General features: G+C 49.7%; 1 protein-coding gene across 3 annotated transcripts in view; it reads right to left on the reverse strand.

Annotated features, from left to right (window-relative positions):
- The window catches only part of Grp170 (hypoxia up-regulated Grp170 co-chaperone protein), a 39526-nt gene extending 38576 nt beyond the window's left edge, over positions 1-950 (reverse strand). For 2 of the 3 annotated variants that reach the window (XM_075692657.1, XM_075692655.1), the window contains exons 1-2: positions 793-950; positions 433-529 (exon numbers count right to left, since the gene is read on the reverse strand). In XM_075692657.1, coding sequence (XP_075548772.1) covers positions 433-508 — 76 coding nt within the window. In that variant the 5' untranslated portion in view covers positions 509-529; positions 793-950. The other variant, XM_075692656.1, reaches the window with a different exon arrangement.
- Between the last annotated feature and the right edge of the window lie 13415 nt (positions 951-14365).

Below are 14365 nucleotides of genomic sequence, written 5' to 3' on the forward strand. Positions count from 1 at the left end.
TCTTCTGCGCAAATTATGGCAGGTCCAGAGGCACGACATAAATAAAATAGGGTTTACTTGTTTTCTGTATGCAGAAAGAAACGATCGTTCAGTACAAACAAGTCCGAATGTGCACGAGGGAACTCGATGACGAAACATTGCCGAACATATGCCCCACGCGAAGCGTGATACAACGTGGCGTCAGGTGTCCACAAACAGGCAGACTATGACAATATATTTAAGACAATTGTGCGCGTAAATTTACATATAGACGCAATGAGGTCTAGGGTAACGTCGACCAAGGTTTCGGTCAACGTACGAGCAAGTACAGACTTGTGTAAACATAGGAGACGGTACTTCAGTACGTGCACCTGCCTGCCGTGGAAAACACAAACGTAATTACAACAAGCGAAGGCACAAACATTTTGCAAGGGAGGATATTCTTTTACTCACCTTTGTAGAAGCCAATTATTGACAATGCGACGACACACCATGAGAGGCGCAGCCGCGAGATTGACGAAAATGCCATTGCTACTGATTAGAGTGGGACCTGAAACGAGTTCATGGAGGAAAACGTGTCCATAAATTCGGGCTCACACCTTAAGCGTCAAGAGACGTTGCAACACCACGAATATTAAAGTAAGCCTCAGAAGCTCCGGCCGCTGATCGGCTCTAAGCTTACCGATCAGCTGCGGGCAGCATGCACCTTTCATTCATTGGTAAGACACCGGCATTGGAAACTTCACTCCCATCGCCGAAGATGCGCGCTATGTGCACGCAGAATACAGATAAATTGTACAGGGGAGTACTCACCTAACTACTATATGTCCAAGGCTGAAATTAAAGAATACTATTCATCACTATACACATGTCCCGAAACGCCGGCGAACGAATTTGGGAGTTTTTAATGATGGCCGGGGAATGTGGCGATGGGTGATTGGACTCTCGCAGCCGGATATCCGGTAGAATGACACGTGGACCCGATGTTTGAATCTGTGTGGTTTGAATGCTGCCCCACGGCACGGCTCCCACGGTGCACCTACAACCAACCAACAGATATATTCTTTACTTTCACAACTGATAAAATTACCGGGGTACTACGTCTTGGCGCTTGTTCTTTTTGGTCCCAAGCTTGCAAGGAATTAAAACGTAAGCAAAAGCAAAGCGATGTAAAACGTTGGGATGCCTAGGACGTCGACGGCAACAATCGACAGTCGGTACTTAATTTGGGCCTTGGACCTTTAAAATTGAGAGCAACAGAATACCAGTGTCATACAGAAGAGTGCAATATGATGTAACTATTATATATAACGCAAGTTAATTAAACTGAGCTTTTCGCACCGCCCGTTGCTATGCGCGCCGTGCCTGGGGCAGGGTTCTGCGCGGGAATTTTGAATTTACACGTAGCAAAGGACTCTGCACGTAGTGTCACTTTAGCGTTTCCAGTTCAAGCCGAAAAAGGTACGCCATATTCTGTGGAAATTATCAGTGAAATCTAAATTAGCAGATAGCTAATACGAGTGTCGCACGGTACACTTTCGATCACGATCGAGCCCAATCGTGATCGAATTTCTTGATCGCGAGTGGCTCCTTTGCGCAAACTGCGGAAGGAGCCAATCGTGGTCAAGAAATTCGATCGCACTCAATTCCTATCAAAAGCGCGCCGTGTGACGCCAGCAGTGGTAAGACAGCGATCGCCACGCAGCTGCTAGCTACAGCGTCAGGTGCCTGCGGCAGACGACACCCCCAACCCATATTACTGTCGTGGACCCCTTCCAGTGCCCCTTCCCAATGAGGTTATACTAAATGTTTAGTATAACCTCGTTGGAGAGAGAGACGGCAAAAAGAGGAAAGGCAAGGAGGTCAACTAAACGAGCGTCCGGTTTGCTTGCCTACATTGGGGTAAAGGAAAATGGGAATAGAAAGAAGAAAAGAGGAAAGAAAAAGTGGTCACTGTGTGTGCAGTGAAGCGCCGTGACACCGAAGTTCCATAGCTGGTGATCTGCGTTGATGACATCTGGGGTGACCAAAGAGCCAGTGGTCGTTGCGCAAATAGCAGGCTGCGGGTGAGCCACGGGGCTTGCACGAGGCAAGCACTGGATTAAGAGCATCCAGCACTTGCACTGAACTTCGCGCTGATGGATTATGCAACTTGCTGAAAAGTACACGAACGGTATTTATGCGGGACCTCCAAGGTGAGGTCAACGTCACGCTTCAGCCTATAAACCTAGCAATCTTTAGAGCTTTTATTTTTTGTTCCATGTTTGCTCTAATTTTGCCTGTTGCTGCGCCGAAAACGAGCAGCACTGAGCGAAGTGGCGTAGCCAGAGTACAGTGTATTCTAGTACACTGTATCCAGAAATTAAAACACCAGCCACGCCCCCACCCTCCTCCATTTTTATATTCGAATGTGGCCTGTCCACCCCCTACCCCAGTCACCTTCCGCATCCCTGGTCAAGTGGGTGCACCTCCTCCTCCCTCCCTCCCCTAAAAAACATTTTTGGCTACTCCACTGATGAGGGGGAGAGGGGTGAAATGCGCAGTGAATGCGCAGAGGAGTGAAAGGAGCTCTGACGCGGCTCTTTGAATTATTCACACTACGGTCACTATGGCGGATAAACTGTATGCGTTCAGTGATGGCAATGCCGGGTCGAGCGCCATATTTCTTGTATTAATCGTACTGGCATAATGTTACAAATCAAGACTCATTCTATTCGTGTTCGAATATCAAATTCGCGATCTTTCATAGCCACATCGCCGTATGGCATTGTGCCCAAACTTGCGGTAGACTCCTTCGCGGAATTTGTTATTCTGTGTTAATCGGACGCAACCACAGTGGTATGCGCAGACGTATACACCGCGTCCAAAAATTCACCTTTAAAAAGATACTGTAAGCTCCCTGCAAGAATTTCTCACACACAAAAAAAGTTGGCGATAGGTCGTAAAGAACTTAACTGGGGGGGGAACTGAAAACCGGAAAACAGTACGACGAATATTATGAAAAACCGAAAACGCTGAAAAACATTCCGCTAAAAGAAATATAATTTGCAGATCAACGTGCATCTTGGTACGAAGCGAACCTACCGTGTAGCGGATAATTAAATTATGTACAACTAAATGCCAGTCGTTCAATTGCCTTCATTTTCATTTTATGCAGCGTGTAATCTCATTCATTGCTTGTGCACTGCACAGATTCCAGCATTAATGTCACAAGACGTTTATGTTCGTGTACTGAACCGTTAACAAATATGCCAAAATGCCAAGCTTGACCTAAATAAAGAAAAGAAGAAAGTTGCAGCTTTTGCTCGAAGGGCGAATCAGTGACAGTCATAGCTTACTTGACAGCCACAGCAAAAATTTCACTCGGCTGCACGAGGTTTGACTGACCCTGAGCTGGGTAACGCGTCCTCTCCTGGGCGACCCGAGCCTCTCTGCTCGTACAACGAAATTTGCAAACATAATTATCTGTCAAGAAGACTCCTGCCTTTGCCGCACTCCTCGCTGTGCAGGGCCCAGGCAGTCACTCTCAGACTTCTGCCAACAAGCACTTACCCGAGCCCCGCGGCGCTGCACACAATGTACCCCGAACGGTTCCCAAGCCCGGACTGCCCTCTGTGTGGTGATTATGCGGACTTCGAACATGTCCTGTGGGGCTGCGCCTCTGCCGGTCCCCCTTTCACCCAAGAGGAAATGATGAAGCTAATTAGGGCCCACGATCAGACCTCTCAAATCCTGGCAGTCCAGAGGGCTCGCGAGAGGGCCGTCAGGTTCCACCTGATGGTCCCCGAGTGGGCCTAGCCAGGTGACGTTGAGTTTGCTTACGTCTACAGTCGACCAAATAAAGTTGTTTCACTCACTCACTCACTCACTCACTCACTCACTCACTCACTCACTCACTCACTCACTCACTCACTCACTCACTCACTCACTCACTCACTCACTCACTCACTCACTCACTCACTCACTCACGAAAGGCTCGTGACTGCATGCGAAGTTTAAATTTGATCGTACATTCGCTTACTGACTAAATATGCGTGAATTGTGTCAAGCGCCCGAAGACACGTGCATGAACAGAGTTCACTCGACAACCGCGAGCACACACACACACACACACACACACACACACACACACACACACACACACACACACACACACACACACACACATATATATATATATATATATATATATATATATATATATATATATATATATATATATATATATATATATATATACTGCATATGACATACGGCGACTGTATACGCTGGCGATGAGGAGCGCTGGCAGTGGGGAGTGAAAACGTCTTATTATCTCGAAGGGAACTTTCCGTCTCCCAAAGACAGTTTTAAATTACGGTACCAAAGCGCTGGGAGGAGGGAACGCAATTGAGCAGCTGGGCGTACCAAATAAGGCAATTAAGGCGAGCACAAGTGAGCGCAAAGGGTCTACAATGCAGTTAGCGTCGCCCAACGCTTTTCAAAAACTCTCTATTATAAGACTTGCCGTGGTACCTTGCAGACGTTCTGTTTTGATACATGATCACGTATTGGGCCACTTTTTTTTCCTTCTGGCTTCAATTTTATCCCTGTATTGAGCGTCACGGGGTAAAACTGAAGCCAGAAAAAGTCGGCCCAGCACATGAGCATGCTCCGCGCTATAGCCGAGCTCAGCGCACGCTCTCCCGAAAAGACAACAGGTGCGAAAGCAGCATGCGGCTGCCACACTCGCACGTTGTGCGAGGAAGACGATTAATGCGTACGTTGCGATGAACGGTCGAATTAAGTTGCACAAGCATATCGATGGAAAACGTGCACGGAGTGGTTATTAAAGCACGCGAACAAGTGCCTGCATAGATGAAAACCCACTGTTGCGTTTCGTCTGCGACACGCGGTTTTGCCGGCGCGACTGCGGCGGGGCGGCAGACATTTTGGCCCGATCGTCGTCGCCGCAACGCTCCCCGCCAGGTGTTTCCAGGCGCGACTGCGGCGATGCGACCGCAAAGGATCACCCTCTCCTTCCAGTCATTGTGCCTGAACCAGGCGATGCGACAGCAGGGGCACCCTCTCCTTCCAGTCATTGTGCCCGAACCAGGCGATGCGAAAGCAGGGATCACCCTCTCATCCCAGTCTTTGTGCCCGACCGGCGGCGCTACGACAGTGTGCGTCACCATTAGCCCATTGTACATTCACGTGCTCGTCAATTGAGGGGTTCCTTCTTGCCCTCAACTGCGAGAGTATAAAAACAGCTGCCCCCGGACGCCAAAAGGAGGGCTCCGATTTCTTCTGTTGAGTAAAGTGCTCTCCCGTCTCTCTACTTCGGTCAACCTGACCGCCAACTCTTTGCGATGTTAAAATAAACAAGTTGTTTTGTTGTTACCAGTCGACTCCTGCTTTGCCGGGACCTTCGGATGCTTCCAGTTGCACCCCAGGCCGCCAGGCCAACGCTACCCTTGGGGCTTGCGACCCAGGTACAACCACGGGCGTCAGCGCCGAGTTCCCAACAAACCGATGCCATCGGAGGGATCGAAATATCTGGTTGGCAGCGGTGAGATCGCCTCCGACTTCAAACAACTGTCTGCCAGCAGTGAGATCGCGACAACGGAGGCCAGCAGCGAAGATATGCAGTTGACTGTATGCTGAGCAGCTCAACGACGATCCGGGAGCAGTGCAACGAGCCCTGTGTGACGACTGGTTGCCTGCAGCGGAACGACTGCGCGGAATTCCTGCCTGCGAAGTTTGGTGAGTGCGGGACTTTCTTCTTCTGAGCTTTGCCAGGCTTTTGTTAGTGTCAGAAACAGAGCTGGTAATTGTGGTTGTCGTTGCTGCCGGGTTAGTTTGCGGCAAGACAATAGTAAGCAGTAGAGAAAGCAGCATTCAGAGCAGCCATGGATTTGAAGTCGTTGCGCAAACCGAAATTGTTGGAGCTTGCAAGAGAGTTGGGTCTGGATGTCTCAGACAAACTAAGAAAACCTGAACTGCTAAAGGCTATTCTTGAGTTAGAGGCTGAGGATGACGAGCTGTCGGAATGCCTTGAGACTATTGAGGAGAGGTCAAAAAGACAGGAGCGCGAACTTAAAGAGCAAAAAGAGAAATATGAGCGCGAACTTAAAGAGCAAAAAGAGAAACAGGAGCGCGAACTTAAAGAGCAGAAAGAAAAAGAAGAGCGCGAACACGCTTTGGAAATGAAGCGTCTCGAGGTAGAGATGGAACGCGCTCGTAATGGAAGTCAGGCACACGGTGCAGGAGAACGAGTATTGTTCAAAATGACTGACCTGATGCGGCCGTTTAAGCTTGGAGAGGACATTGGTTTGTTCCTGGTTAACTTTGAGCGAACGTGCGAGAAGCAGGGGTTCTCTCGGGAAACGTGGCCACAGCGCTTGCTCACTTTGTTACCCGGCGAGGCGGCCGACGTAGTCGCTCGCTTGGATAGAGAGGAGGCAGAGGATTTCGACAAAGTAAAATCGAGTCTGCTAAAAAAGTACCGGCTGTCTGCGGAGGCGTTCCGTCGGAAGTTTCGGGAAAATGAGAAAGGCAAAAGTGAGTCATATACAGAGTTTGCGTATAGGCTTATGTCGAACATGCAGGAGTGGCTCAAAGAAGAGAAAGCGTTTGGTGACCACGATAAAGTTCTGCAGTGCTTCGGGCTAGAACAGTTTTATAGTCGGTTACCGGAGAACGTGCGATACTGGGTCTTGGATAGGCCAGACGTTTGTACGGTGGCTAAAGCCGCTGAGCTAGCCGAGGAGTTTGTGACGCGTCGGGCTCGCGGAGCTAAGGACGGTCAAAAGGGTGAATTTGGCTCGAAGTTTGAGAGGCCGAAGTTCACAGCCATGAGATTAAAGGGGGACACGCGTAGTGAGGATGCGAGTGAAAGCAGTCCGACCAAACGTAAAGAGACGGCGGCAGCCAAACGCAGAAAGCGGTTCGAGATGAGGCGAGCGCGCGTTTGTTATACGTGCCAGAAGCCGGGTCACTTTTCGGCGCAGTGTCCGGAAACAACACCAAAAGTTGTGTTTTTTTCAATAGGCAGCACTGACGAGAACATGAAGCTTCTCGAGCCTTACATGCGAGACCTCCTCGTGAACGGGAAAGAGTGCCGAGTGCTTCGCGATTCCGCAGCTACGATGGATGTAGTTCACCCGTCTTACGTAGAACCCCATATGTTCACGGGCGAGTGCGCATGGATCAAGCAAGCCGTGGAAGCTCATAGCGTGTGTCTGCCAGTAGCAAAGGTGCTTATTGAAGGACCTTTCGGAACGCTTGAGACGGAGGCGGCAGTGTCATCTATGCTGCCCCCCCAGTACCCGTACCTATTTTCAAACAGGTCCGATCACCTCCTGCGCGAGAAGGGGCTTTTGTTTGGTGAAGCTAGTGTTCAGGCCTTAACCAGATCGAAGGTTCGGGAGCTCGCTGCAAAGGCGGTAGTTGCGGGGCCGACGTTATCAAACAACGAAAAAGGGTCAGAGGCGCAGCAAGCTGATATTCAGAGCACGCCCGAACTGAATAAACTTGAGTCTGTAACGTTAAAGGCGCCAGATACTGGAGAGGAAACGCCCGACACGGGAAAGTTAGAAGAGCTATCTACAGATTTGCTCATCGCGCCTACGTCAGACGGACTTGATAGGTTGCTAAAAGTCAGCCGGTCGGCTTTGATAGCCGAGCAAAAGAAGGATGGCAGCCTAGAAAACATTCGCTGCAATGTCAAGGAAGGTATCGCCAGGAAAAATGCGCGTTTTGTGGAAAGAGGTGGAGTCCTGTACCGGAAGTATCTAGACCGCAGAGGAGTGGAGTTCGATCAGCTGATCGTGCCTCAATGCTATCGTCAGGATCTGTTGCGCTTGTCACACGGGGGTTCGTGGTCCGGACACCTAGGAGTTAAGAAAACTAAGGACCGTCTCTTGCAAGAGTACTATTGGCCAGGGTGTTTTCGGGACGCAGACCACTTCGTGAGGTCATGTGACACCTGTCAGCGGGTGGGCAAACCAGGGGACAAATCAAGGGCGCCGTTGAAATTGGTACCTATCATAACGGAGCCTTTTAGACGGCTCGTTATTGATACAGTGGGACCTCTGCCGGTAACAGCCACGGGGTACAGACACATTTTGACTGTGATCTGCCCAGCGACAAAGTTCCCTGAAGCAGTGCCGCTTAAAGAACTCAGCTCAGTTGAGATAGTTAATGCACTACTGTCCATATTTGCGCGAGTTGGTTTCCCTGCGGAAATCCAATCAGATCAGGGCACAGTGTTTACTAGCGCTTTGACGACAACTTTTCTCGAAAGGTGTGGGGTAAAGCTGTTACACAGCTCAGTGTACCACCCACAGTCGAATTCCGTTGAGAAGCTCCACTCCGTCATGAAGCGCGTGTTGAGAGCATTATGTTTTGAACATCAAACTGACTGGGAGCTGTGTCTGCCTGGGGTGATGTTTGCATTAAGAACCGCGCCGCATGCGGCTACGGGGTTTTCGCCAGCTGAGCTGGTGTACGGTCGCTCGCTTCGGTCTCCGCTTCGCATGCTTCGAGAATCATGGGAAGGCAGGGGCGACGACCCAGTCGTGGTGGAGTACGTACTTAAGCTCCTCGAACGCTTAAGAAGGGCACAGGAGTTGTCAGGTGAAGCAATGACAAAGGCCCAGCAGAGGGCCAAGGTTTATTATGATCGGACAGCCAGGGCCCGTCGTTTTGAGGTGGGCGATGAGGTCATGATATTGCGCACATCGCTAAACAACAAACTAGACGTGCAGTGGGAGGGCCCAGCGCGAATTGTTCAGAAACTGTCGGACGTTAACTACGTGGTAAGTCTGCCAGGAAAGCGGAAAGCACAGCAAGTTTACCACTGTAATCTGCTCAAACCTTATAGACAAAGGGAAGCAGTGGTGTGCATGATGGTAAACGTTCCTGAAGAGCTTCCGGTCGAGCTTCCGGGACTAGGCTCAGTGACGAACAGGGAAGACACCGGTCAAGTCATTAGTGACCTTATCAGTAAAGCACCGCTGTCGCCCGAGCAGAAAACCGAACTACACCAGCTATTACAAGAGTTTCAAGGTCTGTTCTCTGAGAGGCCTGGTAGGACTTCTGTACTTACTCATGATATAGAACTTACCTCCCCAGAGCCAGTACGATCCAAGGCGTATCGGGTGTCACCCCGCCAGAGTGATATTATGGAGGCTGAGGTAAAGAAAATGCTACAGCTCGGTGTTATTGAGGCAGGTGAGAGTGATTATACCTCCCCTTTGATTTTAGTTGAGGTACCGGGCAAGGAACCTCGTCCTTGCGTCGACTACCGCAGGCTTAATTCCATCACTAAGGATCAAATTTATCCGATCCCTAACATCGAGGAGCGCCTTGAGAAAGTTAGTAGCGCTCAGTTTATTTCCACCCTAGATCTTGTCAGGGGTTATTGGCAGGTTCCACTTACAGAAGAGGCTAGTAGGTATGCGGCGTTCATTTCACCAATGGGAACATTCCGTCCTAAAGTGTTGAGTTTTGGTTTGAAGAACGCGCCATACTGTTTTTCAAGCCTCATGGATAAAGTGTTGCGGGGACAGCAAGAATTCGCTTTACCGTATCTAGACGACGTAGCGATATTCTCCGCATCCTGGTCTGAGCATATGGCACACTTGCGGGCAGTGCTAACCCGCCTGCGCGAAGCGGGCTTGACAGTAAAGGCTCCTAAGTGCCAGTTAGCACAGGCCGAGGTTGTCTACCTCGGTCACGTGATTGGTCAGGGTCGTCGCCGCCCCTCTGAAATAAAGGTGGCCGCTGTGCGAGACTTTCCGCAACCGCGCACGAAGACCGATATTCGGTCGTTCTTAGGTGTCGCCGGCTACTATCAGAGGTACATCCCCAGGTACTCTGATATCGCGGCTCCCCTGACGGATGCTCTAAGAAAGACAGAGCCTCAAACAGTCGTCTGGGACGAGACAAAGGAAAGAGCTTTTAGCGCCCTAAAGAGTGCCCTAACAAACCAGCCTGTGCTACGATCGCCAGACTATACAAAAGGGTTCGTTGTTCAGTGCGATGCTAGTGAGCGAGGCATGGGCGTTGTACTGTGCCAACGGGAAAATGGAGAAGTAGAACACCCCGTCCTGTATGCTAGTCGTAAGCTGACCAGTCGGGAGCAGGCGCATAGCGCCACCGAGAAAGAGTGTGCATGTCTCGTGTGGGCCGTTCAGAAATTGTCATGCTATCTAGCCGGCTCGAGGTTTATCATTGAGACGGATCACTGCCCTCTCCAATGGCTGCAGACCATCTCTCCCAAAAATGGCCGCCTCCTGCGCTGGAGCCTCGCTTTACAACAATATTCCTTTGAGGTGCGTTACAAAAAGGGGAGTCTCAACGGTAACGCCGATGGCTTAAGTCGAAGCCCCTAACGTAGGAATCAGCCTAAAAATTGTTTGTTACTGATGTTTTTCTTCCTGAGGCAGGATTTTTTTTAACATATTGCTTTTGTTTAGTGTTTCAAAGTGATGATATGCTTTCTAGTGCAATTTTCCAATTTGTGGACGCGTTCTGAGTGATGCTAGACTACTGTAAGGAACTATGCAGTGGTATAAAAAGGGGAAAGAGCCTGGCAGGGCTTAGTGAGGGTTGTGCCGTGCTTGCTGACTGAGCGGTTGAGTTTCAGCGTAGTTCTAACGCTTGCCGGGAACGAGAACAAAAATGTGAACTCTCCCGAAGTCACTTTGCAGTGTCCCGTGCGAACCTGAACGAGAGAACGAGGCCTTCTCTGTGCGCTGCGCTCAAGAAACGTCGAGGGACGCCCGACTTCGGTTATGAGCATCATCGAGCGACATCCCTCCGGACAGCGGATGCAGTCCCCTGTCCATCGGGATCTCCTTCCCCCGGCGGGGCGGTCTGTTGCGTTTCGTCTGCGACACGCGGTTTTGCCGGCGCGACTGCGGCGGGGCGGCAGACATTTTGGCCCGATCGTCGTCGCCGCAACGCTCCCCGCCAGGTGTTTCCAGGCGCGACTGCGGCGATGCGACCGCAAAGGATCACCCTCTCCTTCCAGTCATTGTGCCTGAACCAGGCGATGCGACAGCAGGGGCACCCTCTCCTTCCAGTCATTGTGCCCGAACCAGGCGATGCGAAAGCAGGGATCACCCTCTCATCCCAGTCTTTGTGCCCGACCGGCGGCGCTACGACAGTGTGCGTCACCATTAGCCCATTGTACAATCACGTGCTCGTCAATTGAGGGGTTCCTTCTTGCCCTCAACTGCGAGAGTATAAAAACAGCTGCCCCCGGACGCCAAAAGGAGGGATCCGATTTCTTCTGTTGAGTAAAGTGCTCTCCCGTCTCTCTGCTTCGGTCAACCTGACCGCCAACTCTTTGCGATGTTAAAATAAACAAGTTGTTTTGTTGTTACCAGTCGACTCCTGCTTTGCCGGGACCTTCGGATGCTTCCAGTTGCACCCCAGGCCGCCAGGCCAACGCTACCCTTGGGGCTTGCGACCCAGGTACAACCACGGGCGTCAGCGCCGAGTTCCCAACAGATCGTACCAGCGGTGCGATCAAAACACCACCAAGAACCACCAAGCGCAAGTGGGCTGAATACGCCGAGCACAGGGTCACATGTTGGGCCGACTCCCTGAGAGAGAAAATTCATGCAGAAACCATCGAAGATTTTCTAAGTAAGCGAATTGCCTGGCCTGCTGTCGACGGGCTCAGTGAAACAATTATAGAGATATAACAGTTTCGCCATATAGGGCGAAGCAACGAATGCGATATATGCCAACGTGTTAGAATATTACAGGATGTGTAGGACTCGTAGCTGTCTGTAGGGGCAGTATGAATTGAAGTAAACGTAAGCTGACTAATTAAAAACAAGCTTTTGGGCTAGGGGCCATCTATTTGAATCCTGCCATCGAACAATTTCATTTATGTTTATTAATTAAAGCCAACGTCTTTCTTGGCGACTTTACTTTTCCGTATCGGGTATGTTTCAAGCATTCTTCTAGGGCCGATTCCAGAGGTATAGTGCAAAGCCGCGCCAATACAATTACACCATTTTAAGGTTCTAGCTCTGTTATTGTTTCGCACTCCTAATTATTAAGTCTGAGAAGATTTAAAATGAAAGTCGTGCGCTGTCGGTGTTTTGTTTCGTGGCATTTGTCTGTGCATGGGCTGCCATTCTCCTGATTTTCTCAGGAATGTAAGACCTAGCATGAGCAACTTTAGTGATAGGACGGTGTGGCAATATAACCCACATATACTGCGTTTAATATAGCATGGCGTAGCATATAGCGTACATACATATACCTGAATATATATGGAACTTCACGGCGACGCCGACGGCAAGAAGTCGCTTGGAGTGTCCATATAATTGCTGCAGCAATAAGATTAAGTAAATTCTGATGTTTTACGTGCGAAAACGACTATATGACTATGAGACACGCCGTATAGTGGGGGATTCCGGATTAATTCTGACCAACTGGGGTTCCTTAACGTGCGCCCAATGCATGGTACACGGGTGTGTTTGCGGTTCGCCCCCGTCGAAATGCTATCGCGATTTGGTCCCACGCCCTTGGGCTTAGCAGCGCATCGCGATAGCCACGCCACAGCGGTTTAGTGAAACAACAACATGTACTTAATATCTATATGCGCCAGAATTATACGCCTTCGAGCGAACATATGTAATTGCTCTATCAGGGTGCAGCTGTATATATTCCTTCTTTGCCGGGATATATGGCGCGTCTGCTTGGCCGGCTTCTTGTCAAGTAAGGTGGGCGGTACCCAAGGCTGCACTGTAAGATAACTTACACCCTTGAAAGTGAAAAAGGGTGTAAATGTCCCTATAACTCACACCATGAGGGTGTGATTTACATAACTCACACCCTAAGGACGTGAGTTATGGACACATTTACACCCTTTTTCACTTTTAAGGGTGTGAGTTATTTTACAGCGTGCGCAATGAAAGGTGGGCCGATCCGGACGACAGTGTAATCCGCGGACGCGTGGGTCACGCGCGTCACGCGCCTGGTGGGAGGGGGGTGCCAGCGTCCCGCCATCTTGCTGGGCAGCCTGCGGGCATGCACGTAATCGCCGTGCTGCAAAACGCGTTGCGGAAGATGAACAATTTTATAGCCTTTAATTAACCGCTTCGAATAGATTACAATACGTGAGTTGGATCTGCCTTGCTTTTCTCATTGCGCTTTGTCGACTTGGAAGTGTTGAACAGTGGCACAGAAAACGGAACATGTGTCGCTGGAGCCAAAGTTCCGACAATATTTGTCTTCGAGAGCAGCAACCGCTGCCTTGACGCCGTGCGGCAAATGCAAGTCTGATTACCATATAAAGCCGCGATATCGAGTGGCTACAGCATTGTGCTCGAGGTCGCGGGTTCGATCCCGACCAATGGAGGGGCCGTATTTCGATGGGGGCAGAATGAAAAAACGCTCGTGCACTTATAGATTTAGTGTGCGTTAAAGAACTGCAAGTGGTAAAACTTAATCTGGAGTCCCCCACTACGCACGCGCGCCGCATAATCAGACCGTGGCTTTGGCACGTAAAGCACCATAACTTAATTTCATTTTAATGTTGGCTCTGCAGTGACATATTCCTTGTTCTACCACTATTCACCATTTCGAGCCTGCACATTCACGTGAACTTCTGTTTTGTTTACCGACCGGACAACTAAAATTGCCAATTAAAGAATAACCTTTCATTCCATTTTACTGCAGGGCCGCTGGTTCCCTGTCACACCGAGTGTTATCCAATAACTGAAGAAAACACAAAAACAGATCGCACGAAAAACCTCGCGTGTCCTTTTGGAACACGGAGAAACGTCTGAGCCTTACGATATGACACCTGGCCGCTTGGCCGTAAGGCATATATATCGTTATCGCAGAAGGTTCTGTCGTGCATGTAGGCGTCGACGAACTGATAACTATAATGGAGAGGGGTTGCCAAAAGGAAAGTAGATACAGTGGTCAAACAGAGATAATACAGAGATAGTGTGGAGTGATTTGGTCACTATAGGTCGAGAAAGGACCGGTACAGAGTGGGCCTTTGTTCAGGATACAATACCGAGCTATTCGTTCGCGCTCGAGCTAATATGTCGCCAACATTGAAAGATGTGCACTCGTACATAAATTATATATGCTGCGGCTACATGACCTGCACTCAGTTGTCGTGCAAATGTTGAGCAAAAGCAATGAACACAAGTATCCTTACACACTATTTTCCTGCTCATATACACTGCGAAAGAGGTGTCGCAGGGAATATGCACCGTGTACCTCTTGTATAGCATTCTTAATTTCACTAACGTATAGCGATAGCATGGTTCAGCATAAGGCTTGGTGTGAGTTTTTGCGTGCATGTGAACTATGCGCGCTTCTTATGTTCTCTTGCCTCTTCTCTCTTTTAACCCAGCAGTCATGT

The sequence above is a fragment of the Dermacentor variabilis genome, chromosome 5 (genome assembly GCF_050947875.1).
Source record: "Dermacentor variabilis isolate Ectoservices chromosome 5, ASM5094787v1, whole genome shotgun sequence".
NCBI lineage: Eukaryota > Metazoa > Arthropoda > Arachnida > Ixodida > Ixodidae > Dermacentor > Dermacentor variabilis.